At 47.1% G+C, this 25,870-nt stretch overlaps 1 protein-coding gene across 2 annotated transcripts in view; it reads left to right on the plus strand.

Annotated features, from left to right (window-relative positions):
• PHC3 (polyhomeotic homolog 3) overlaps window positions 1–25,870 on the plus strand; it is a 499,049-nt gene that overhangs the window by 428,790 nt on the left and 44,389 nt on the right. For both annotated transcript variants that reach the window (XM_086944295.1, XM_086944296.1), the window contains one exon: window positions 22,109–22,256. In XM_086944295.1, coding sequence (XP_086800421.1) covers window positions 22,109–22,256 — 148 coding nt within the window. The remainder of the gene's footprint in view (window positions 1–22,108; window positions 22,257–25,870) is intronic.

A 25,870-nucleotide genomic window follows, 5' to 3' on the forward strand; every position in this document is an offset into this window, starting at 1 on the left:
ATGCACTGCAAAACAAATACTTTCCCCTTCCGCGTCAGGTGTTTAAGGAGCTGAACGAGGGACTTAGAGAATTGATATGGCTGGGGAAGCAGCCGAGAATCGCACCAGAGACGTTACAGAGAAACCAATATAATTGAGGGATTTTCCTCCCCAACATTGAGGCGTACTATTGGGCGGAACATCTTGCCCCGATTAATGACTGGATACATGCCCCAGCAGATCACCCCACGTATAGATTGGAAAGGGAAAAATTGGGCCGTCGTACGTACTTACATTATCTATATGGAGGGAAAGGGAAAACTGCACTGCTATCGGCGACTCGGTGACCGTAGAGTTATGGGATAGGGCGACACGACGGATCGGCTGGCGTCACAAGCCATCGGCGCAAACCCTAATTTGGCAGTGCGCTTGGTTGAAAGAATTGCACAAACTGAAAGGCTTCAGACAGTGGAATGACATAGGAGTCTCGGTGCTGGGGGACCTGTAGAGACGGGGAGCCCTGAAGTCCTTCCAGGAATTGAGGGTAGAATATGGGTTACACCGCTCTCAAATCTTTAAATATGCGCAGCTGCGGCATGCGTGGCAGGCGGAGGGGGCGCTCTTGAAGCCATTGCCGGAATATGCCCTACAGGAGCAGGTGCAGGCCAAAGTAGTTTCCCTGACCTATAAAACTCTTCTCAACAACATGCCAGACGGCCTGGTGAAACTGAAAGCTATGTGGGAGTCGAACGTAGGAGAGATGGACACGCTCGATTGGGAGACTGCATTGATATATCCTAGGGAAGTGGCCATAAAATCCTGTCCACAACTCATTCAATTCAAAATTTTACACAGAGCCTATTATGACAGACACCGTTTACACCGGATGGGGCGGGCTGCCGATCCTAGTTGCCTGAGATGTGGTCATGTTGAGGGTGACTTCTATCACACCATCTGGGAATGCGGAGTCCTCCAGAGTTACTGGGCGAGAATACTGAGAGAACTGGGAGAGATACTCGAAGTGACCATACCGCTGGAGCCTAAGCTAATCTTACTGGGGATAATGACCGAGGTGGACCTGACCCGACCTGATCTAATTTTCCTGGTGCTAGCATTAGTGGTGGCTAAGAGGGATGTGGCTAGGGAGTGGGGAGCCCCGAACCCACTGAGAATTGTAGACTGGAGGAAGGGTATGGACATATATATGGCGGCGGAAAGAGTTACATATAAAGCAAGAGGCTGTCCGAAAAAGTTTCGTAGAGTGTGGGGGAAATGGAGACGCTTCTATGGCTTAGATAGGGGGACTTTGAAAGAATAGGGTGAGTTCCACGAGGTGCTTTGCTGTACACAAGAGAGACCCGAGGGCAGCAATTCCTTGAGCTGAAGGATGAGATTTTCAATATAAATGTATTGCCTTGTTTAGTGGGGCCTGGGAGTAGGTGGGAGGTGGGTGGAGGTGGGTAGGAGGTGATGGCTATTCGGATGTGACATGCTTATTATGTTTTTGTTTTGAAAATGCAATAAAAATAATTATAAAAAAACGAAATACTTCATTTATCATTGTCAACCCATAGCATGTCATGTGGATGGGGGGGACAACCTTTACACTAGTACTGTAACCTATTACCATTGTCACTTCTGGCTTTTGTGGCACTTGCTGTTAACAAAGTTTCAGATCAGTGTGGGAAAGCACCCCACCTCGGAGAGTTCGGTGGTTTAGGCCTCTACGTCCCAGGGCACGTTCCCTTCCGCTCCTCCGTATAGGGAATCCAAGAGGCTGGATTCATGTGGGAAGAAAATGTTTTCTTCTTCCAGCCTGGCATTGCGGTCCGTGGATACTGTGTGCCTATTGGACTGTTTCTCCCATTTGGGAGACAGTTGTGCAAGTGCTGCCACAACTCCCAGAGGAGGCCCGGGGTGTGCTCTCCCAAACTGTTATGGGTGGGAGAGACGTAGCAAAACTACCATACTGTGTAGCCTAGATACAACCGATTTGCTGGGCCGATCGATTTCAAAGACGGTGGCCTTGAGGTGCAATGCCTGGGTTTGTACAACTGGCTTCTCAAACAATGTACAAGCCAATTTGATGGACATGGCCTTTGACGGAACCCACCTTTTTGGGGAAAAGGCAGACTCGGCCCTGGTCAGGTTCAAGGACTCTCTAGCTACGGCCAGATCCTTGGGCCTCTCCTCCACCCTGTGGCCAGTCTTCCTTTCGCCCCTTTCATGGCAACGGAAGGGCTTTAAAGCTACATCAGCCATATCCCAGTCACTGCCCAAGCCATGTGAGGACGCTGTGCATTCCGATCTCGGAATGGGGGCCAGAAGTCGTAGACCACACTGCCCCCAGCAGCTGCAGCCTCCAAACAATCTGAGGCTAATTATAAAAGACCACACTATTCCAGTTGGTGGGAGAATTCGTCCACATCTCCCCCACTGGAGATCCATAATATCCGACAAGTGGGTCTTTAGATAGTCCAGGAGGGCTATTCCCTACCTTTTCTTTCTTTTCCTCCTCCTATTCTGCCAAATCAAGAACAGCTGACGTAGAATAATTTAAAGTTGCTCCAAGAGGAAGTTCCGGCTCTCTTGGCCAAGGGAGATATAGAAATGGTCCCAGTTTCAGAAGTAGACAGGGGCTGTTAGTCCTGCTACTTTCTGATTCCGGAGAATAAACAAGGGGCTATGGCCCGCTTTAGATCTTTGGACCGTCAATCTCTTCCTCAAAAAGGAGAAATTCAAAATGCTTACTCTGGCTCAGGTCTTGTCTGCTCTAGACCAAGAAGACTGAATGGTGGCGTTGGACCTGCAGGACACATACTTTCATATTCACATCCTGCTGGGCCTCAGGCATTACCTTTGGTTCAAAGTAGGCCACAAGCACTTTCATTTTTCCGTGCTCCACTTTGGCCTTACCTGTGCCCCTCCGGTGTTCACAAAGGTGATGGCAGTAGTCGCAGCTCATCTGCACAGGTTAGGGGTGTCAGTCTTCCCCTACCTCGATGACTGGCTGTCTCCCACCTTCATGCTACGGCGATCCTCCTGCATTCACTGGGGTTCTCTATAATCGTGCTGAAGTCGCACCTAACTCCTTCTCAGACGCTCCCTTTCATTGTAGCTGTTCTGGAAACTGATTTAGAAAAGGGGGTGGTGATGAACAGAGTGTCTGAGTTAAACAGACCACTCTTACCCAGTCCAAAGATCAGGGCTTGATCCATCACCGTTATTTATCTCACTGCCCCATCCCAGCTCAGAACCTGGCTATATGCAAATCAGTCTGTCCCTGGCCCAGTGCATCATGGGAACAGGGCAGACTAAACTACCAAGCCAATTCTTCACCAGAAAGGAGACAAGCTACCGGGGACCGGTTTCTGGCATTTCAGCCTTCTTCGGCCCGGCTTGCTTGAATCCTGATGGAGCAGTGAGAAAGGGACTCATGTCTGAGTATACCCTGCCACACCTATAGTGGCCAAAAACGATTTAGAAAAGGGGGTGGTGATGAACAGAGTGTCTGAGTTAAACAGACCACTCTTACCCAGTCCAAAGATCAGGGCTTGATCCATCACCATTATTTATCTCACTGCCCCATCCCAGCTCAGAACCTGGCTATATGCAAATCAGTCTAGATCAGTTCTGGAAACTGTGCAGTTTCGGGTTTATTCTCCCAAGCAGCGAGTCGAGGATAGTCAGGCTGTGATTCTGATATTTCAGCCTCTATCTTGGATTTTGGTGAGACTGACTCTGACGCTGTTGGGCCTCATGGCCTTCTGCATCCTGTTGGTAAGGCACGCAGGATGGTGTATGCGGGCTCTGCAGTGGGACTTGAAGTTCCAATGGGCATAGTACCTCGGAAATCTCACAGACTTGGTCTAGATCTGGGAGTGAACTGCAAAAGATCTGCAGTGGTATTTAACGAACTACGATTGGGCCAATGGCAGACTCCTCTCCCTTCCCCAACCAGATCTTATGGTCATGACAGATCTGTCACTTCTGGGATGGGGTGGCCACCTGGGAGAAGTGCAGATCAGGGGACACTGGTCTCCGGCAGAGATGGGCTTCACATAAATTTGTTGAAGCCCCGAACGATTCGGTTGGCATTGAAAGCATTCCTTCCCTCTGTCAAGGGGAAGTTAGTGTAGGTGTTCACAGACAACACCACCGCCATGTGTGTATTGCAACAAGCAGGGTGTGTGGGGTCATGGACCCTTTGTCGAGAGGCCCTGCATCTCTGGACATGGCTGGAACAGCAGGGCATAACCCTGGTGGTTCAAAACCTGGCAGGTTCTCTAAATGCCAGGGTGGACTAACTCAGCTGACAATGCCTAGCGGATCACGAGTGGCATCTCCAGTCGGAGGTGGCGCAAAGTCTCTTTCATCAGTGGGAGAACCTTGGTTAGATTTGATCACCTCCGTAGAAAACACGCAGTGTCAGCTGTACTGCGTGCTGAAGTTTCCAAGGCGGCTATCACTCAGGGATGCTTTTCGTCACAAGTGGAACTCAGGCCTGTTGAGCCTCTTTCCGCCCATACCACTCCTGCCCAGGGTTCTGAGGAAGATGAGGAGCAACCGGGCCCAAGTCATTCTTGTGGCTCCGGACTGGGCGAAGAGAGTCTGGTATCCAGAGCTTCTTAGAATGAGTATTGATTCTCCGATCAGGCTGCCCCTTTGGGAGGATCTTCTGTCATAGCAGCAGGGGCAGATTCTCCACCCGAACCTGTCAACTCTGCGCCTCCATGCATGAAGATTGAGCGGCAACAGTTGATAGCTCTTGACCTTCCTCCCGAAGTCTGTAACATTATTCTGGTAGCCAGGCGGCCCTCCACTAAGACAGTATATGCCTGCCGTTGGCAGAAATTTGGATCATACTGTACAGAAAAGTCCATTGAACCTCTTTCTGCTCCTCTTTCTACTGTCCTTTTATTCATTCTAACCCCTGCCTTTGGAACTCTCAAGGGTTATCTCTCTGCTCTGTCTGTTTTTTGTGGCTGCCAGACCAGCCCTCTCTTTTCAGATCTCCTATTGTGTAAATAGATTTCTAAAAGGGCTGGCTCACTTATTTCCACCCACACCCTTTGTTATGGCACAGAGGGACCTTAATTTGGTCCTTACCCATCTAATGTGTGCACTATTTGAGCCTTTGCACAATTGTCCCCTCTGGCTGTTGACCACTAAAACAGCCTTCTTAGTGGCGATTACATCTGCCCAGAGGGTAAGCGAGTTGCAGGCATTATCACGCGGAACATCCTTTACGACGCGGATTTTACTCAGCAAGGCTTTTACGACGCATCCGTTACAACGCAAGTCGTAACCACGACTTGCGCTGGAGGGCGCTAGAGGATAAAGAATAGTATATTTACTATTCCAACACCTTCCCTAGTATCCACGGGGACTGGTGTTAGAATAGTAAATTATACTATTCACTATCAGCGCCCCCCAACGCAAGTCATTGTAACGATTTGCATTATTAAAGACGCGTTGTAAAAGCACGCGTTGTGACGGTATGCGTCGTACCGTCATACATCCCATTATCTTGCTTGCGTCCGTATTTTATGTCCGGACAAGGTGGTTCTTGGCACCAGGGCAGCTGTTTGCCAAAGGCTGTGATTTCATTCCATCTGGGTCAGTCTCTGGCTTTGCCCACCTTCTTGCTCCCCCGCATCCCTCTATGGAAGAGGAGCATCTCCACCAACTGGACCCAAAAAGAGCATTGTCGTTCTACCTTGAATGCACAAAAGAGTTCCGGGTGGATGACCAACTCTTTGTGGGGTAAGTGGGACTGAAAAAAGGAAGGGCACTGCAGAAAAAGACCATCTATCGCTGGGTCGTTCTCTGCATCAAGACTTGTTATGCCTTGGCAAGGAAGCAGCCCCCTGAGGCTTTAAGAGCCCATTCCACCAGGGGAAAGGCTGCAACTAGAGCCTTGGATCGGGGTTTCCCAGTCCAAGACATCTGTCAGGCAGCAAAATCGGCTTCTTTGCACACGTTCACAAAACATTGCTGCCTTGATGGACAAGTATGCAGGGATGGACATTTTTCCCATTCTGTGCTGCAAAACTTTGTAGTTTAGGATATGAGTCTGCAACCCACCGCCGGGATGGTATGGCTTGGGTATCTAATTCAAAGGTAAGGAATCTGCAGCTAGATCTCTCTATCAGATAAACAAGTTACTTACCTTCGGTAACACTTTGTCTGGTAGAGACTCTGTCTAGCTGAAGTTTCTTTTCAGCCCCACCCATGCCTCCCTGCTTTGCAGACTGATATTGTAGGGCTAGGGTTGTTCCCCTTTTTAAGGCCCTAGTGTTGCACACAACTACTTCAGTTACTTTGTCAGGTGTGTGGAATTTAATTTAATATCTAGTTGTCCATGGGACAGGTAGCTTCATAAATCTGCTTGTCCTGTATCAAAATTCACTTGTCCCTATGGTGCCATATAGTGCACCGTCAAATAATGTCAGCAGTCTCATTATAAAAGAGCTCTGACAATAGCTACTCTGGTTATGTCAGGCTCATAGTATAGACGGATTTGAATACTAGCAAATCCCTTATTTTGCATCCTTTCTGCAGGTCTACATGCTGGGGTTGGAGGTAGCAGTAAGCAATATTTAAAGGGTTAGAATGCTCTTTTGAGTCTATGCAAACCTAGAAACTTGCATGTTTTGAGGGCTTTAACCAGCTCTCTTTAATCCTTTCCAATACTGAGAAAGGTTGGACATGTACTCCTGACAGTAGTAACATTTCTTTGAGGCCTGGGAAAAATGTGGTTAGAGGAAAAGTGAACTTGTAAACACTCAACAGATTTTCGCAGTGGCAAAACTACACATTCATATTTTCTCATGTGAAATTGCAATTCACAAATATTTTCTAGGAGTAAGATTCCCTGGCTTACTTAAGGAAATTCATGTGAATTCATGAGACGTAAATCTGCATTAATGCAAGGACATACATCATTGTGCACTTTTGTGACTTTCTTTAACAATTGAGCTTTAACCAAGAACTTTTGTTTTAATTAAAATGCTATTTCAATGTATCGGTTGACTTCACTGTGTGTAACAGCATTCTGCTCTTTTACAAGGAGCATATCTGCACAAAAAGTAGTTTTGTTCAGTGCTAGGAACTACTGTGGCAATGTGGGCATTTTGAGAACAAAAACAGCTAGCTGTCTAGGAAGATCGTTCTGGCAAACAGCACCACGCTGACCTGATAAGCCGAGGTAGAGTAAGGAGCATAGTGCAGGCCAAGTGCGTAAGCAGAAAATTAAAATACACCCCACTTTGAACCAAAGTTCTTATGCTACCAAGCAAGTGAAGAAAGCCATTGCAACCCTCTCTAGAAAAGCTCTTGCCTTTCCCATCGAAGCATCTAACCATTCATCGTTTAATTCACCCACTGATATCTACCATTTCACCTTTACATTGTCACCCATTCATTCTTTCATCCAACAGCATTTCACCATTCTGTTTTTCCATCCAACTGTCCACCCACCCATATCTAAACCTACCCAACCATCTCCAAACCTATACATCCATCTATTGCAGCCACCCACCCATCCTCTTTTTCACTCCTTCCATCCATCGTCCCTTTTACACATCCATCCATTTATCCATCCTTCCACCCACCCATACATCCTTCCACTCATCCATCTTTTCTCTCACTAATCCATCCACCCTATAACCCATCCATCCACTCTTTCCTTCATCACATCTGTCGTCCATCCACCATCCCTGTCACTCATCCATCGTTGCACCCATCCTTTCACTCACTCATTCATTCATCCATCCATCTAGCCAGACACACTTAAACTCACTCAACCACCCTTTCACCCACACATCCATCCTTTATTCACTCACCTGCTCTTTCACATTACTGATCAGCCTTTGTCTGCTGAGTTGTAGACAGAAGAGGCACATTAAGGACTGCACCCCCACTGTAGCTGCTACAATGGGGGGTTTGTGGTACCCTTCTCCAACCCTATCCTTCCATCTCCAAATCTATCCATCAAACTCATCCATTCCTCCTTCCTTTCATTCATCACTCCATCCATCCATCCTTTCACTCACCCACCCATCCATCCTTTCACTCATACATCCATGTTTTAACCCCATCATCCTCATTTTCACTCAGATATCCATCCACATTTGCACTCATCTTCCATCCATCCTTTCACTCATCCATCCTTTCACCCCATCCAACCTCCTTTCTACTCCTATCCAGCCTCCTTTTCAGCCACCCCACCATCAATCTGTCATTTTGCTCCTCCATCCACCCTTTCAACCCCCTCCATCTACCATTTCACTCATCAGCCTTTTCACTCCACTATCCACCCTTCAATATATCCATTCATCCGCTTATCAATCCAGCAACCTTTCCACCGAGCCACCCACGTATCCATCCACTCACCTATCCTCCATCCATCCACCCATCCACTCTTTCTCTCAGCCATCAATCCACCATTTCATTCAGCCATCCATCCTTTCACTCATCCATCCTCGTTCACCCCATCCATTTATTTACCCTTGCATTAATCCTTCAATCCTTTCACTCCCCCATTCTTACATCAATCTTTAATCCATGCATCTATCCATCCACCCTGTAAATCACTCACCCACACTTTCACATTAATTAGCCTTTGTCTGTGAACCTGCAGATGAAAGACGCCTATCAAGAACAACACAGCTGCAGTAGCTGCTACAACTGCGTGCTTACGGTGACCCCTGGAGAAGGCACAAAGTGAGATGAAGTGCACGTACAGAAATAGGTGTGGGCCTGAGGCATGCATGAAAGCTTCATGGGGAAAGTAAGGAGATGTAATGTACGCCCTGGATGAAATGAGAGGCCAAGAGAAGGGGGTCAGGGCTGTCAGAGATGGCAGTGGTGGGGGGTTAGCAGGTATAGGCACTGGGTAAAACATAAGGTGTATAGGAAAGGCAAGGGGGGGTGTGCACGAGCTGCATGAGAAGGGAAACCAAGGTGCCTTATAGTAGTTCCCTGAGGTGAGGATGTGGAGGAATCTTGAAGCCGTAAGAGGCCCAAAGGCGAAGCACAGAAAAAAAGGCTGGGATCATAAATTCAAGTCAGAGCGGGGGCCAAGAGGCAGAAAAGGCAGTCTCTTACATGCCAGTGCTGCAGGTGTTCTGGAGCTGCAGAAGCTCGATGTTTGTCTCATGCGCAAAGTAAATGAAAGGACCAGGAGGGGGCCCACAAGCCACACGAGAGCCTGATAGTGCTGTGGATGTACATGCTGGGGTCGGAGGTAGCTGCAACTTTGAGCTTCGCTCCAACATGTTCTTCTGCTTTGGGGAAAGTGAAAGTGCATGCCCTAGCTTTTGCATTCGTCCTTTCAGTGCCAATAAACTGCTCCGAGCTACGTATTAACTGCATGTGACCAACAGAGTTCAACAGCTGTGTATCGGATTACTGTAGGACTTTCTACTTGTCCTTCGGACAAAATAGAAATTAAAACCTCTTGCCCTTGTAAAAAATCTAGCTGTCTCAGGCGTCAGGAGATATGAATTCCCCACCCCTGTTCGTGGCTGTGTGCTTCTGGTGTGGAAAAAACAACAAGCACTGACGTATGAGCGCATGGGTGGCTCCTACATAGACACCGCCATGTCATAACCAACGCTAAAGATGCCAACGACGTCACACAGAGCCGAATGGAAGCACCTGACGTCGCACGCAAGAGGTATTGCTCAGCAAAAGTTTCCAGATCCAGCCTGACGCCTGGAGATTCAAAGGTAAGGAATCTGCAGCTAGATAGAGTCTATACCAGATAATGCATTACCGAAGGTAAGTTATTTGTTCTACCCTCTCTTTTCGATTTGTTCCTCTGTGAAACAGATCCAAAAAAGAAAGAAACACTTTGGCTGCAAATGTCCTCTTCAGACACACTCTCACGCAACTGCTTGTTCTTCAGTTGTAGTGCGAACCTGACCGAAAGGTATTGGAGCACTTTACGTGAGCACCAGTTCTCCAATTCCAAAGTGGCAGCTCGCTGCACGTTGCTCCTCGGCTCACTTGTCGAAAACCATGACTTCAACAAACGGCTCTGTCTGCCACTTGCCAGTGAAGCGCTACTTTGGTTTTCTCTTCTTTTTTTGAACAGCAGTCAGTGATCACTTCTCCTGCTCTGACGCTGCCCCTCCCCCTCTCTTTCTTCCTCTTAATCCCTCTTTGTCTCTGTCTCACTCTTCCTCCTGTCTTGGTAGACCTGGATGTTTAAAACGTAGAGGCCATTTCTCGACTTGCTTTGATCTATCCGTGGGGATTGTTTTGCTTTTTAAACTCTACAAGATGTAGCTCTACGTGGGTTTGGAGTGCCCCCCATCCCCGTTTATTAATGGTTTTGGGTCCCACTGTGTGGCTTAGCATCGTTATCTGGCTGCCCAAATGTACTGAGTGAGGAGACCCTTGAGACACTAGCAAGCAGAGCTTGTTCAGTGCCTCTTGCTTCATGGAGTGAGGGTCCGCTGGCAACCTCTGTGCCCTTGACTACAACTGACTGCGCGTTGCATGAAAGACAGTGATGAATCCAATCAAAGGCCTGCTTGTTTCTGTTTATGATTATACTGCATTGGTGCTGCTTTGTATTGTGTAAACACAACAAGTGATGGACTGAATGTGGATCAATGTCACACACTCCCCCAGTCAAAAGATCTGGGCCCAAATCCATCGTTTTTTTGCACTCCACACCACCCTGGGTTAGACAATGGCGATATGCAAATCAGCTCTGACCCTGTTGCCCCATGGGAACAGTCCAGTCCGAACTACAAAAGCCATGTCCTTCCCAGAATGGAATCAAGCATCCGAGGACCGGACCGGTTTCGAGGTAACACCTCTCATCAGCCCGGCTAGCTTGACTCCAGTGGTGTGGAGTGCCTGGGACCCACGTCTGGGCATCCCCAGCGCACTTAGGGCGGCAATTGCAAAAACAACAAGTGATGGACTGAATGTGGATCAATGTCACACACTCCCCCAGTCAAAAGATCTGGGCCCAAATCCATCGTTTTTTTGCACTCCACACCACCCTGGGTTAGACAATGGCGATATGCAAATCAGCTCTGACCCTGTTGCCCCATGGGAACAGTCCAGTCCGAACTACAAAAGCCATGTCCTTCCCAGAATGGAATCAAGCATCCGAGGACCGGACCGGTTTCGAGGTAACACCTCTCATCAGCCCGGCTAGCTTGACTCCAGTGGTGTGGAGTGCCTGGGACCCACGTCTGGGCATCCCCAGCGCACTTAGGGCGGCAATTGCAAAAACAACAAGTGATGGACTGAATGTTGATCAATGTCACACACTCCCCCAGTCAAAAGATCTGGGCCCAAATCCATCGTTTTTTTGCACTCCACACCACCCTGGGTTAGACAATGGCGATATGCAAATCAGCTCTGACCCTGTTGCCCCATGGGAACAGTCCAGTCCGAACTACAAAAGCCATGTCCTTCCCAGAATGGAATCAAGCATCCGAGGACCGGACCGGTTTCGAGGTAACACCTCTCATCAGCCCGGCTAGCTTGACTCCAGTGGTGTGGAGTGCCTGGGACCCACGTCTGGGCATCCCCAGCGCACTTAGGGCGGCAATTGCAAAAACAACAAGTGATGGACTGAATGTGGATCAATGTCACACACTCCCCCAGTCAAAAGATCTGGGCCCAAATCCATCGTTTTTTTGCACTCCACACCACCCTGGGTTAGACAATGGCGATATGCAAATCAGCTCTGACCCTGTTGCCCCATGGGAACAGTCCAGTCCGAACTACAAAAGCCATGTCCTTCCCAGAATGGAATCAAGCATCCGAGGACCGGACCGGTTTCGAGGTAACACCTCTCATCTCTCATTCCGTTCTGGGAAGGACATGGCTTTTGTAGTTCGGACTGGACTGTTCCCATGGGGCACAGGGTCAGAGCTGATTTGCATATCGCCATTGTCTAACCCAGGGTGGTGTGGAGTGCAAAAAAACGATGGATTAGGACCCAGATCTTTTGACTGGGTTGAATGTGTGACATTGATCCTCATTCGGTCCATCACCTGTTGTTTTTGCAAACTCGCTATAAGTGTACTGGGGATGCCCAGACGTGGGTCCCAGGCACTCCACACCACTGGAGTCAAGCTAGCCGGGCTGATGAGAGGTGTTACCTCGAAACCGGTCCGGTCCTCGGATGCTTGATTCCGTTCTGGGAAGGACATGGCTTTTGTAGTTCGGACTGGACTGTTCCCATGGGGCACAGGGTCAGAGCTGATTTGCATATCGCCATTGTCTAACCCAGGGTGGTGTGGAGTGCAAAAAAACGATGGATTAGGACCCAGATCTTTTGACTGGGTTGAATGTGTGACATTGATCCTCATTCGGTCCATCACCTGTTGTTTTTGCAAACTGGCTATAAGTGTACTGGGGATGCCCAGACGTGGGTCCCAGGCACTCCACACCACTGGAGTCAAGCTAGCCGGGCTGATGAGAGGTGTTACCTCGAAACCGGTCCGGTCCTCGGATGCTTGATTCCGTTCTGGGAAGGACATGGCTTTTGTAGTTCGGACTGGACTGTTCCCATGGGGCACAGGGTCAGAGCTGATTTGCATATCGCCATTGTCTAACCCAGGGTGGTGTGGAGTGCAAAAAAACGATGGATTAGGACCCAGATCTTTTGACTGGGTTGAATGTGTGACATTGATCCTCATTCGGTCCATCACCTGTTGTTTTTGCAAACTCGCTATAAGTGTACTGGGGATGCCCAGACGTGGGTCCCAGGCACTCCACACCACTGGAGTCAAGCTAGCCGGGCTGATGAGAGGTGTTACCTCGAAACCGGTCCGGTCCTCGGATGCTTGATTCCGTTCTGGGAAGGACATGGCTTTTGTAGTTCGGACTGGACTGTTCCCATGGGGCACAGGGTCAGAGCTGATTTGCATATCGCCATTGTCTAACCCAGGGTGGTGTGGAGTGCAAAAAAACGATGGATTAGGACCCAGATCTTTTGACTGGGTTGAATGTGTGACATTGATCCTCATTCGGTCCATCACCTGTTGTTTTTGCAAACTCGCTATGAGTGTACTGGGGATGCCCAGACGTGGGTCCCAGGCACTCCACACCACTGGAGTCAAGCTAGCCGGGCTGATGAGAGGTGTTACCTCGAAACCGGTCCGGTCCTCGGATGCTTGATTCCGTTCTGGGAAGGACATGGCTTTTGTAGTTCGGACTGGACTGTTCCCATGGGGCACAGGGTCAGAGCTGATTTGCATATCGCCATTGTCTAACCCAGGGTGGTGTGGAGTGCAAAAAAACGATGGATTAGGACCCAGATCTTTTGACTGGGTTGAATGTGTGACATTGATCCTCATTCGGTCCATCACCTGTTGTTTTTGCAAACTCGCTTTGTATTGTGTGGCACTGCGTCTTATATTTACTGATTTCACATGGGGAACATTGTGTGAGTTTATGTTTGACTTTGCTCTTCAAATATCTAGCAGGCTTTGGCAGAAGCAAATCTTTGTGGCCTGCTGCGTGTTATTGAAATCTGCGCTCGAAAATAACGGTGTGTTGAAACCAAGGACTGTCAACTTCATCGGGTTAACATTGCATTCCTCTCTTTCGTTTTCTCTTCTTTGAATATTAGTCAGAGTTCACTTCTCCTGCTCTGCTGTTATCCCTCTCTCTTTCTTCCTCTTCGTCTTGCTGAAAACCATAGCTTCAACAAATGGCTCTTACCCTCTCTTTTCCTTGATTTGTTCCCCTCTGACATGGATCCAAAACCTTTGGTTGCAAATGTCGTCTTTTTGAGACATTTTTCACTGGCGGGAAAAAAAAGGGTTAAAAATAAAAAAAAAAACACTAACTAAAGCAAGACAGAGCAGTTGCAAAGTGGCCAGATTGGTTTTATTCACAACCAGTGTTAAGGTAACTATGTTGTTCCTGCTTACATTTCACATGATTTACTTAATCTTTCATTCCTAATGAGTGTTTGCTATTTCCAGGATGACTTTTTTTTTTCTTCCAGTCAGCATTTTGCTTATCTCTAGGGGTGGGCGTAGATCGCGAAGTAGCGCTACGCATAGCTACGCGAAGTGCACTTCGCACTACGTGAGCTACGCGTAGCACTACGCGAACTGCGTAGTAACATGTTCGCACTGTGCAAGATGTCGTTTTCAATGGTTGCACAGTGCGGACAAGCATCCGGCACTGTGCAATCATTGAAAACAGCATCTTGCACAGTGCAAGCTGTTCTTTTCTGCCGCTCGAGTAGATTTTTACTAGAGCTGCAGCTTTCTCAACGCGGACTGCTAGTTTCTCATCGCGAGCGGTCGCGAGCATGCGCGACCACTTCCAATGAGAAACCTGACCTCCTCGCGTTGAGAATCTCGCCAGGAGGTTTATTTTCCATGCTCGCAATCGGTAACTTGATGTTGCTGATCACGAACAAGGAAAAAGTCTCAGGAGGATGTCATTTTGCTTTCTCGCGGTTGCCAACTTGACGTTGGGGACCGCGAGCAAGCAAAAAATGACTCCTGCACTACGCTACGCTGCGCATGTTTGCACTGTGCTACGTGTAGTTCACGTAGTGCGAAGTTGCACAAACTTCGCAAACTTCGCGAGCATAGCGTAGTGCTTCGCCTCGGGTTACTCATCTCCCCTCCCTCATAACATGTTTCCCATTTTCTGGTTCTCCATTTCCGCAAGGTCATATGAATGGCAATAGCACCATGCAACTATTATCACTCCACTGCATACAAAAAAATTAATATGAAAAACAGTCATTTTCAACACCAAGAGCTCTAGCTTTCACAAATGCGCGACCTATTGCATTGCAAATGTTTGTATGCAAAGAAGTGCGCAGGTGAGTTTGAAGAAATAAGTAAATTAGTGTGTGGAATAAGCAAGTGAGTATTTGACTAGATAAACGACAGAGAGAATGAGTCAGTGTGACACCAAGAAACTGAATTGATTCTTAGCTCCATGTAAACAATATTCTGTACTAGAGACTGTTTTAAGTTCTCAGCTCTGCCACCATCAGGCTTCTTTTTGTTTTTTTACAATTCACTAAAGGAGCTGAAGACGTTTCTCGTTTTTTAGTCACTTTTAGCGATTAAATATTAACTCCTTTCAGAGTGCTGATAAATCATTTACTGGTCTTGTTCGCCCCTCTGAGTTTAGTCTTTATGGCTTTCTAGTCTTTTGTGCAGCATTTTTGGCACTTTTCATTCACCCTTAGTGCATAGTCTTTATTTGTGCTTACCCTGACTAATGGTTAGAATGTTTTTACAATTTTATATAGCGCAAACTCAACTGAAGGTATTGGAGCACTTTACTGGAACACCAGTCACATTACACAAGGGAACGTTCATTTACTCCAGTATTGGAACTTTCATAGATTCCCATTGCTTGTATCATTCCCCGTCGTCGGAATGGGAGCCTCGGTAATAATATATATATATATATATACCTAGGTAAATACACCCTAATAGGTGTAAAAAGGTAAAAAATTAGGCCTAGGCCTCATTATCTTTTGTAGCCTATTGGTGTCATTATGTAAAAAGACCCAAAGTCCCCTTAGCAACCAATCAGATCAGCCTCACCCTGTAGAACCTTCCTGAGAAAGCTCAGAGCCTCAGATTTTCTACCGCTTCGTTGGTGACAGGGAGTCTCCTTAGAGCTCTGCTCTAACTTCAACTTGAGGTACTGTTTAAACAGTTTTCTTTAAGGATTTCTTTCAGCTTTGTCATGGCTGATAAGGAAAAGAAGAGCCTTTTCAGGTCTTGTGCCACTTGTGGCAAAAAACGACTTTATACAGAGGATCAACATAACGACTGTATTTACTGTCTATACCCAGACCATAAGGTTGATGGGTGTAGTATATGCAGGAGAATGTCTGTTAAAACCCTCCGTGATCGTGAAGGACGGCTGCTTCTGTGGCTTAGGAAGTTGGAAAGGAGGGATGAAGTAGTTTCTGGTGATGAGGAAGATGCCAGATCAACATCTTCAAAGACTTCATTGAAGAGGGGCGGATCGTCTGTGGACATTTCAACTGAACCCCCCTTAAAGGCTATGCGTGGGACCTCTGATAGGTCTGGCAAGCCAGGGCCTATCGAATCTCCTCACGTGAGTGTAAAGGAGAGGGAAAGGCAGGCACTGCAGGTGCAAAAGGCTAAACTGGATGAGAGCTCGGCTGGGCCTTCCCACCAGGTTAAAGTAGCCAAGTCCGTCAAAAAACCGACTGTAGAGGCCTCTACAGGGGTCAAGAAGGACTCTAAAGCATCTGAGGTGATTTTTTCTCCTCAGTCGTCGACGAGCCATCCAGCGACGACGAGGACGACGACGAGAGCGTCGACGAGGACCTCGATGTCGATTCCGTCGACGAAGACTGGATCGACGACGGCGTCGTCGACGATGACCACGTCGACGGTTACCACCACGTCGACGAAGACCATCCCGTCGACGATGACTATTCCGTCGACGGTGGCAATCTCGATGACGACGACCCCGTCGACTAGGATGACGAGCCCGTCGGCGACGACAGTTCCGTCGACGAGCCCGTCGACGATGGTGAGCCCGTCGACGATGACAGCTCCGTCGACGATCCCGTCGACGATGATGAGTCCGTCGACGATGATGGTTCAGTCGACGATGCCGTCGACGGTGAAGGGACTCTCGTCGACGGTCCCGTCGACGACGATTCAGAATAAGGAAACGTTGGAGTTGTTTTCAACGCCGTTGACGACAGGAGCGCCAGAAAACAGCAGAAGGAGGAGGATAACCCCAGATATGACTTCTCCAAGGAAAGTACCTTCACTACCTCCACCCCTTTTGTTGGATGAAGATGACTTCTCAGAAGAGGAGAATGAGATGTATGGGGATGCTTACAGTCCATCTCAATTGAATCTGAAGTACCATGATTCGGATTTGGATGAGGAATATTATTATCAAAAGGAACAGCGGCCAGAAAGACAAGTTGCATACCAAGATACCCAACCACAGCAGGGCATGGTAACGATGCCTATGAGTCTTTTGACAGACTTAAGGGCAATGCTGGAGGAGTATAGGAGCAGACAAGGGTCGCAACCTGTGGAAGGTCAAGCACAGGTTCAACCGCAGGTGGTGGCAGCACAGTCAGTATGGCCTGCACAGGAAGAACATGAGAGGGAATATCCTCGGCAAGTCCAAGTGGATACCTCGGATGAAGATGAAACGGGGCAGAACCAAGATCAAGACCAGGATAGTGAATGGAACCAATATATAGCTCCGGATCCGGCTTCACCAGTGCCAGACCCGGTCGACTCGCCTCCGGCTGATGTAGGAGGTTTCTTCAGCTTGATGGAAAGAGCCACAGCGCGCTTTAAGTTAGCGATGCCTACAACATCTACGGATTGTTTACTGTACGATTTTAAAGAGGCGTACCGTAAGGCCGTGCGCTCGATTCCCATTGTAGAGCACATATGGGAGGAAGGGAAGAAAGTGATGCAGACCCCAGCGACGGTCATTCCAACTCTTCCGCGCTTGGAGAAAAAATATAAAGCTCCTGATGACAGTCCCGCATGTTTGATTGGACAACCTAGACCAGACTCGGTCATATCGCAAGCGGCACAGAAGAAATCGCGGAATCCTTCGGCCACCCTCACGACTCCGCCAGATAAGGAGGGTAGAAGGTTGGACAACGCGGGGAAGCGTTTTTCGTCGATGGCTAGCTTGTTGGTCAGAGTGGCGAATGCTTTGGCGATCCTAGCAAGGTACGACCGCCAGATGTGGAGTGATGTGGCACACTATGTGAATCTGCTAGCGGATGACCAGAAAGCGGAAGCTCAGAAACTTCTGGAAGAAGGACAACGTTCCTCTTCAGAGATGATTGACTGCGCGATGGACATCGCCACCATCTCTTTCCGTGCTCTAGGCAGTGCAGCGGTTCTTCGGCGACAAGGGTGGCTGCGCGCTACATACTTCCGGCCAGAGGTCCAGAATAGAATTTTGGACTTGCCCTTTGACGGGACATGTTGTTTGGGAAACATGTCGATGACACCCTACAGGGTATAAAGAAGGACACAGAGACAGCAAGGGCTCTGGGGAACCTGCAATATAGGAAGACACCGTTCCGTGGAGCACGAGGAAGAGGCTTCACTTCACCTAGAGGAGGTTATCAGCAACAGCGATATTCACAGCAGTCGCAGTCGTACAGGCCTCAGTACGGCAATCAATACTATCAGCGGCAGTCGCAATCCCAGTCTTTCTCTCGCCAAAACGCTCGTGGACGACAGGGGCGTCAGGGCAAGGACGCTGGCAAGCGTCAATAGCGGCCTCCTGACTCTGCCAACTGTTCCTCCGCTTCTGGGATCTCCAGTGGGCGGCAGGATATCACAACATCTGAGCAGCTGGGAAGAGATTACATCGGATCAGTGGGTATTAAACATCATCCGAAATGGGCATACGCTAGAATTCCAGGAATTTCCACCTACAAGAGCTCCCCACGCCACTACTTCGAAACATCTGAACCTTCTTCAAGAGGAAGCTCAACAAATGCTTCAAAAAGGGGCGATCCAACGTGTTCCCCTATCACAAAGGGGAGAAGGGTTCTATTCAAGATTTTTTCTGATCCGCAAAACAAAGCAAAAGTGGCGTCCTATCCTGGACTTGAGGGAGCTCAACACCTATCTCACGAAACTGTCGTTTCGGATGATTTCACTCCAGGACATATTGCGCCTCTTGAACCCAGGCGACTACATGGCAACATTAGACCTGGAAGATGCCTATTTTCATATCCCGATCCATCCAGCTCACAGACGTTTCCTTCGCTTTACAGTAGGCAAGAGTCACTTCCAGTTCATGGTGCTCCCATTTGGATTAAAGTCCGCTCCTCGGATATTCACAAAGGTGCTGGCACCGGTAGCAGCATTTCTGAGGAGACAGTCGCTGGAAGTATTCCCGTACTTAGACGACTGGCTGCTGAAGGCCCCAAGCTTACAAGAGGCATCGAAGGCAGTGAGCACATGCTTGAACCTCTTTATTCATCTGGGTTTACAACTCAACAAGGAAAAATCAGTTCTTCAGCCGGCAGGTACGGTGAGGTTCTTGGGAGCGATACTAGATACTCAGGTGTGCAAAGCCTTCCCATCGGAAGAGAGACAGATGAAACTCATATCGTCAGCCACTCGTTTGCAAAAGAGAAGTTGGATGACAGTCAGGATGTACAAATCTCTTCTAGGGTCGATTTCATCCTGTATTCAATTGATTCCGCATTGCAGACTGCGAATGCGCCCCCTGCAGGAGGAACTGGACCTTCAGTGGAGACAAGTGGAAGGTTCGTTCGACGACAGGGTGACGATAACCCAACGGATGAAACGGTCGGTTTCGTGGTGGATGAAAAGATCTCACCTCACTGTGGGGCTCAGTTTCAAAGCTGCACGGGCTCCTCACGTCATTACAACGGACGCTTCTCTTCAAGGTTGGGGAGCGGTCATGCAAGACCTCCAGGTCAGTGGTCACTGGGCTCCGGAAGAACGCCGTTTACATATCAACGTTCTGGAGCTACGAGCTATTCGATTGGCAATGTTGGCTTTCCTCCCAAGGATTACAAACTCAGCAATCCTGGTGCGGACGGACAACACCACCGCAATGCATTACGTCAACAAGCAGGGAGGCACAAGATCGCCACTGCTTTCACAGGAAGCCCAAATACTGTGGGAATGGGCGATATCGCAGAACATCACACTCGTAGCAGAACACCTTCCAGGAGTATGCAACACGAAGGCGGATACGCTAAGCCGCCTGAGAGCAGTCTCGCACGAGTGGGAATTGGAGAACGCAGTGATCAAGGACATCTTCTTCCGTTGGGGTACCCCAGCGATCGACCTGTTTGCAACACCAGGGAACAAGAAATGCCGGTGTTACGCAAGCAGGGAACACCATCGAGGGTCACTGGGGAATGCCCTTTCGATGTCCTGGTCAGGCGCGTTTGTTTACGCCTTTCCTCCATTTCCCCTGATTCCTCGAGTCCTCAAGAAACTCAAGATGGACAGGTGCAGGATGATACTAATAGCGCCTGCCTGGGCTCGCCAGTTTTGGTACACGGAGTTGCTTCTTCTATCAGAGACACAACCCATTCATCTGCAACCCAAACTGACACTTCTATCAATGTACAACGGCCAGGTTCTTCACCCGAACCCGAGCTCGCTTCAGTTGACGGCTTGGCTCCTGAATACAGAGAGTTTAAGGATTTAAACATCCCAGAAGAATGCAGGACCATCTTGTCACAGGCACGAGCCCCTAGCACTAACAAGACATATAGAGCGAAATGGAAAAGGTTCCATTTGTGGTGTCAGAGGGAAAAAGTACATCCTTTCTCGTCAGCTCCGCATCAACTCTTACCATATATTCTATCGTTGGCACAAGCAGGTCTGGCTCATGCTTCTATCAAGGTCCACTTGCCAGCTATTTCCAGGTATAGGAGAACAAGATCGGGCCCCTCTCTATTGTCAGCAAGAGTAATAAAGCAATTCCTGAAAGGACTGTTTAGAGTTTTCCCGCCAGTTAGGCCCCCACCTCCGGTGTGGCACTTGAATGTGGTCCTGGCTCAGCTGATGAGACCGCCATTTGAACCAGTACATAAAGCGGACCTGAAGTTCCTATCATGGAAAGTGGCGCTTCTTTTGGCACTCACCTCTGCAAGGAGAGTAGGAGAGCTTCAAGCTTTAACTATCAAAGAACCCTTCTTGCAGTTCAAGAATGATACAGTGATCCTACGGATGAACCCCAAGTTCATTCCGAAGGTACCGACAGACTTTCATCTTAACGAGCCAGTGGTTTTGAAATCTTTTTTTCCCCGACCCTCAACCCAGGCTGAGAGGACACTTCATTCTCTGGACGTTCAGAGATGTTTGAAATTCTATCTAGAACGCACAGCTGGATTTCGAAAAACACCCCAACTGTTTGTGGCTTTCAGAGCCCCAAGGAAAGGATTTCCTTTGTCAAAACAAGGGATATCTAGATGGATAACTAGTGCGATCCGGTTCTGCCACCAGGCGGCAGGCAAACCTTTACAAGGACAGGTGAAGGCACATTCCACAAGGTCGATCTCAGCATCAACGGCGCTGTTTGCTGGAGTATCCATAAAGGACATTTGCAGAGCAGCCACCTGGAGCAGTACGCACTCCTTCACGAGACATTACTGCCTGGAGGCGGCTGCAAAGGAGGATTCGGCTGTAGGACAGGCAGTCCTGAGAAATCTCTTCCAATAAGAGGTGAGCTTTCCTCTCTTCCCTCCTCCTGTTTTTTTCAAACATTTAGTTTATTATGCTTTGTTACTGCTTATGGTTGTTATAATCTGTGATGTCATTAGTTTATAATGATTCTGTAACTGTGCACGAAATGTTTGAGGTATGCTAACTGCTATCTACTCTGATACAAGCAATGGGAATCTATGAAAGTTCCAATACTGGAGTAAGAAACAAGTTACTTACCTGTAACTTTAGTTCTCCAGTATTGGTAACTTTCATAGATTCCCATGCGCCCACCCGCCTCCCCTGGGAAAGCTCACTTTAGGGCTAGGTGATTATGTGGCAAAGCAACGGCTACGAAAATCTGAGGCTCTGAGCTTTCTCAGGAAGGTTCTACAGGGTGAGGCTGATCTGATTGGTTGCTAAGGGGACTTTGGGTCTTTTTACATAATGACACCAATAGGCTACAAAAGATAATGAGGCCTAGGCCTAATTTTTTACCTTTTTACACCTATTAGGGTGTATTTACCTAGGTATATATATATATATATATATTATTACCGAGGCTCCCATTCCGACGACGGGGAATGATACAAGCAATGGGAATCTATGAAAGTTACCAATACTGGAGAACTAAAGTTACAGGTAAGTAACTTGTTTCTTATTAGGCACTGGGAAATTAAGTGATTTGCCCAGAATCACAGGATGTTGAGCTGACACAGGGACTCGAACCTGGTTCCCAAGTTCCAAATTTCCAAGGTCTGAAGCTCTTGCAGTAACACCACAACCGCCCACAATTTTTTGAATAACTGTCCATAATTAGTGCTATATAAAACAGAATCGTACAAAACTTCTATAATATTGCATGGTTGTGAGAATTGATATGTTATGCAGAAAGGGTACACGACTGAAACCATGTATTGATTTTTTTCCAGGTACAGTGCTAATTCCACAAAGAGACGTGGCCTCCTTAAAGGCAACAAGAACAGCCATTGGAACAGAAAGCAAGAAAAGAAATTAAACCAATGCGTTCGTCGATCAAGTGGCCCTGAAAGGGCACTAGGAGAGTACTTTCTAAGGCAGGTCTGTGTTTTTCCAAACCTACAGTAGCCAACTCCTTCTCCTCTAATCCCGTTTTTTAAATATCCTGTTAAGGTTAAATAATACGAGCAGATTTTTTCAAGGTAAATGCTGTATAGCAAAACATTAAAAATGGCTTGTGATTAGGTTTCAAATGATGACAGATTAAAACACTGCCATATAGAACAAGTGACAACATTTTCGTGCTTTGAATGGTGTATAGTAATGAAGGCCTCTGTTCTCCTTTAGGTACTTTTTCCTCTGCTCTGTTAATTGGTTTATAAACACTAAACACTTCTGTCCAGGAGCATGTCAGGTATATGACTACACAGTGATTGAGGCAGTGATGGGTTTTGTTTTCTTCATTTATTTATTTATTTGCAAGTTTGTACCGCGCTGGCTTCACTCCCGGAGGAGTATCTCCGCGCCTTTGGCTTCTACCGAGAATTAAGAGGAAGGGCTTTTGCAGAAGTTCTAGTCTACTGTTTAAACAGGAAGGTCTTCAACATTTTCCTGAAAGGAAGGTGGTTTACACACAACCTGAGGGACATTGGGAGACTGTTCCAGAGAGATGGTCCGGCTATTGATAGTGTTTTCGTTCCATGTCTAGCTTTCTTAGCTCTGGGTACACACAGAAGGCCTTGCTCACTTGATCAAAGTGTCCGAGTAGGAGTATAAGGTATGAACTTGGTGGTCAGGTATGCAGGACCCATTCCGTTCAAGCTTTTATGTATGGTACAGCATACCTTAAACTTGGCCCTCTGTCTGACAGATAGCCAGTGTAGTTTTGTCAGTAGAGGTTTAGATGGCGTGCAGGGAGGAGCGTTCAGGACCAGGCGCGCAGCCGTGTTCTGGGCCACCTGAAGTCTATTTATAACTCCCTCATTGGCAGACAAGAGCAAGCCATTGCAATAGTCCAGACGACTCAGGACAAGCGCCTGAACCAATGTCTTCCTAGTTGTGTCGGGTAGTAATGGGAAGATTTTCCGCAGCATACCAATTACATGAAAGCATGCTCCCACCACCTGATTTCCATGTTGTTTGAGAGTGAGCTCCTGATCTAGTCGGACTCCCAGGTTCTTGACAGTTTGTTTAGGTTTGGGCACTGGGCCGAGATCTTGTGGCCACCAGTCTGGGGTCCAGAGCAGTTTTGCCTCACCAAACATGACTTCGGTCTTCGCCACATTGCACTGCAAGTAGTTGGAGGACATCCATCGGGCCACTGCTTTCATGCCCTGGGAGAAGGAGTTTCTGACCTCAGGTGTGAAGATCTTAAAAGGAAAGAGGAGTTGCGTATCATCCGCATAAGATATTGGGATGAATCCATATCTTCTCATGATGTTAGCTAGGGGTGCCACATATATGTTAAAGAGAGTGGGGCTCAAACAAAAGCCCTGTGGCACCCCCTTGGAGATTCCAACTTCCTCTGACCTGTATGTGCCCATAACTACTTGCTGGGTGCGGTCAGTCAGAAAGCTCCTCAACCATGCCAAGGCTTCCTGCTTCAGGCCTGCTTTGTTTTTGATTTTAGTTTTAAAAAGCTCATGCTTAAAACTCGTTTTAAGGTTGTGACAGGCAGCTAGACCCGCCTACTGACAAAGAATGTTCCCATTAACTTTGGACATTGGCCCCTGTCAAAGCCACTGTACCCCATTGTGTAACTACAAAGAAATCTGGCCTTTTCAAGAGCTGCAGATCTTGTGAAGCAACATTATATTCAGGGTAATTCACATAAAAAAATGCATATGTTGTTTGCATCCAGATCATGCTGAGAAAGTTATCATATTTTGATGGTTTCTCAACCAAAACTAAGAAGCTATTATTAGAAGACAACTTTATTCTCAGAAGTGAAATATGAAGAGGGAGCTAAAGGCACATCCACATATGTTTCAAGATTGCCCATCTCCCTTCAAAATGTGTCTATGGATCAAATAAGAATCTTACTCCAAATGGGAATATCCAATCTGAGGGGTAAAAAATGTTAAAGATTTTTTTTGACCATTTTCTTATATGGAAGTAGATGCTTAAAACTCTAGATGTGGACCTTTTAAGATATCTGACCTTCTGCTTTTAAACTCAATCAGAATACCCTCAGTGTCAACTCACTCGTCATCATTGATGACAGCTACCTTGTTGGCAAAGGCATTTATTTTGTTGATGTCAGTCTGCTTAGTGAGTACATTTCCAAGAATCCTTATTTTTGGATCTGAATTTCTTGGACTCTGTTCTGGCTGATGATTCTACTGACACATACTAGATGGAGTTGGAGAGGAACGTCTGAATTATGAAGTACAGTGCCATGTAAGGAGTGTTATCTCAGAAAGCTTTTCACTTTCATTCCAAGTCCAGCGTACAAGCTATCATAACTTTCACCCCTGCGCTCTGCTACACGTTGCCTACTTTACACTCACTTTATTCTCTGCCTTCTCCCACATAATATACTCAGGCATCCCTCTCTCATAGAGAAGATTTTAAAATAGTAGTTCCTGTTTAATTCCCAGAGGATTCAGGAGGAGAAGGTGGTCTGGATCCAGCGGGATTAAAGTGAACAAATTAGGGATAATAGAGAGCTGGGCCCACTCAAACATACCTACTTAACCAGATGGTCTTTTAGCAGCTTGAGAGTTACGTGGGAGAAAGCAATCACAATTAAATTTCAATACAGTGTAACCAATCGGTTACACAATAATCCACTTTACAACTAAATCTGAGAATTAATAAGATTTAATTATCAATTTAGAAACAGATCGCTATAAATCAACCTCAGTATTTTCATATAGAAATACAGAACAAACAAAATGAGTCCACATTTTTTAAAGAGATTTACCCTATATAACAAAAAGCAGATAACTAGATCTGTAATGACAATGCAAGTAGTAAGGAAAAATAATTGTGCATTCAATTTTTGCAAATGATTCTCAAAGGTAAGCATGAGCATGCTATTTCTCCCTACACTGGATTAAAAGGGACAGCCATAAACTAAGAAGTATTAAATAAGGATGTAATTTTCAAAGGTGTCCACTGTCAGTCTTCAGTAGAGGGAACTCCAACCAAGGGTCAAGTAGCATGAAACCTGAAGCAGAGGTCTGTACCTCATGAGGTCCTAAGATGTCTCTCTGACCCTTACTACGTCACAGTATTAGTTGCAATGAAGGTAAGTCACGTACTCCTCCAGTTACTTTTCATGATTCCAGCGCAAATTTGTTACTGGCATCACCTTTTCAACATTGATAAGTTGCTACTTCATTCGTCCTATTCCATTCTTCTCCTACTCCATGAGAACTCGCCTCCTTGCTCGTTACCACATTTCTCCTTGCCAAAATCCATCTTCTCATAGCTTGCTATCTCACTAAAACATAACACCTTCTTTTCTAGCTAATAAGGCTTTGTCCGCACCTGCAGTGGAAATAAAAATACAAGCAAATACATTCTATGTTAAAGGGTAAATGCAAATTACATGTTAGACTTTAAACTGGAGCTTATACTGAAATGGTTCTCGAGGCCCAAACTTATGTCAATTTAACAGTGCACAGGGTTACAAATACACGCACATTTCTATACATATAGAAATTCGCATAAGCAGCATTTTAATTCAAGAATAAATTGTAAAGAATTTC

The sequence above is a fragment of the Lissotriton vulgaris genome, chromosome 11, assembly GCF_964263255.1.
Source record: "Lissotriton vulgaris chromosome 11, aLisVul1.2, whole genome shotgun sequence".
Lineage (NCBI taxonomy): Eukaryota > Metazoa > Chordata > Amphibia > Caudata > Salamandridae > Lissotriton > Lissotriton vulgaris.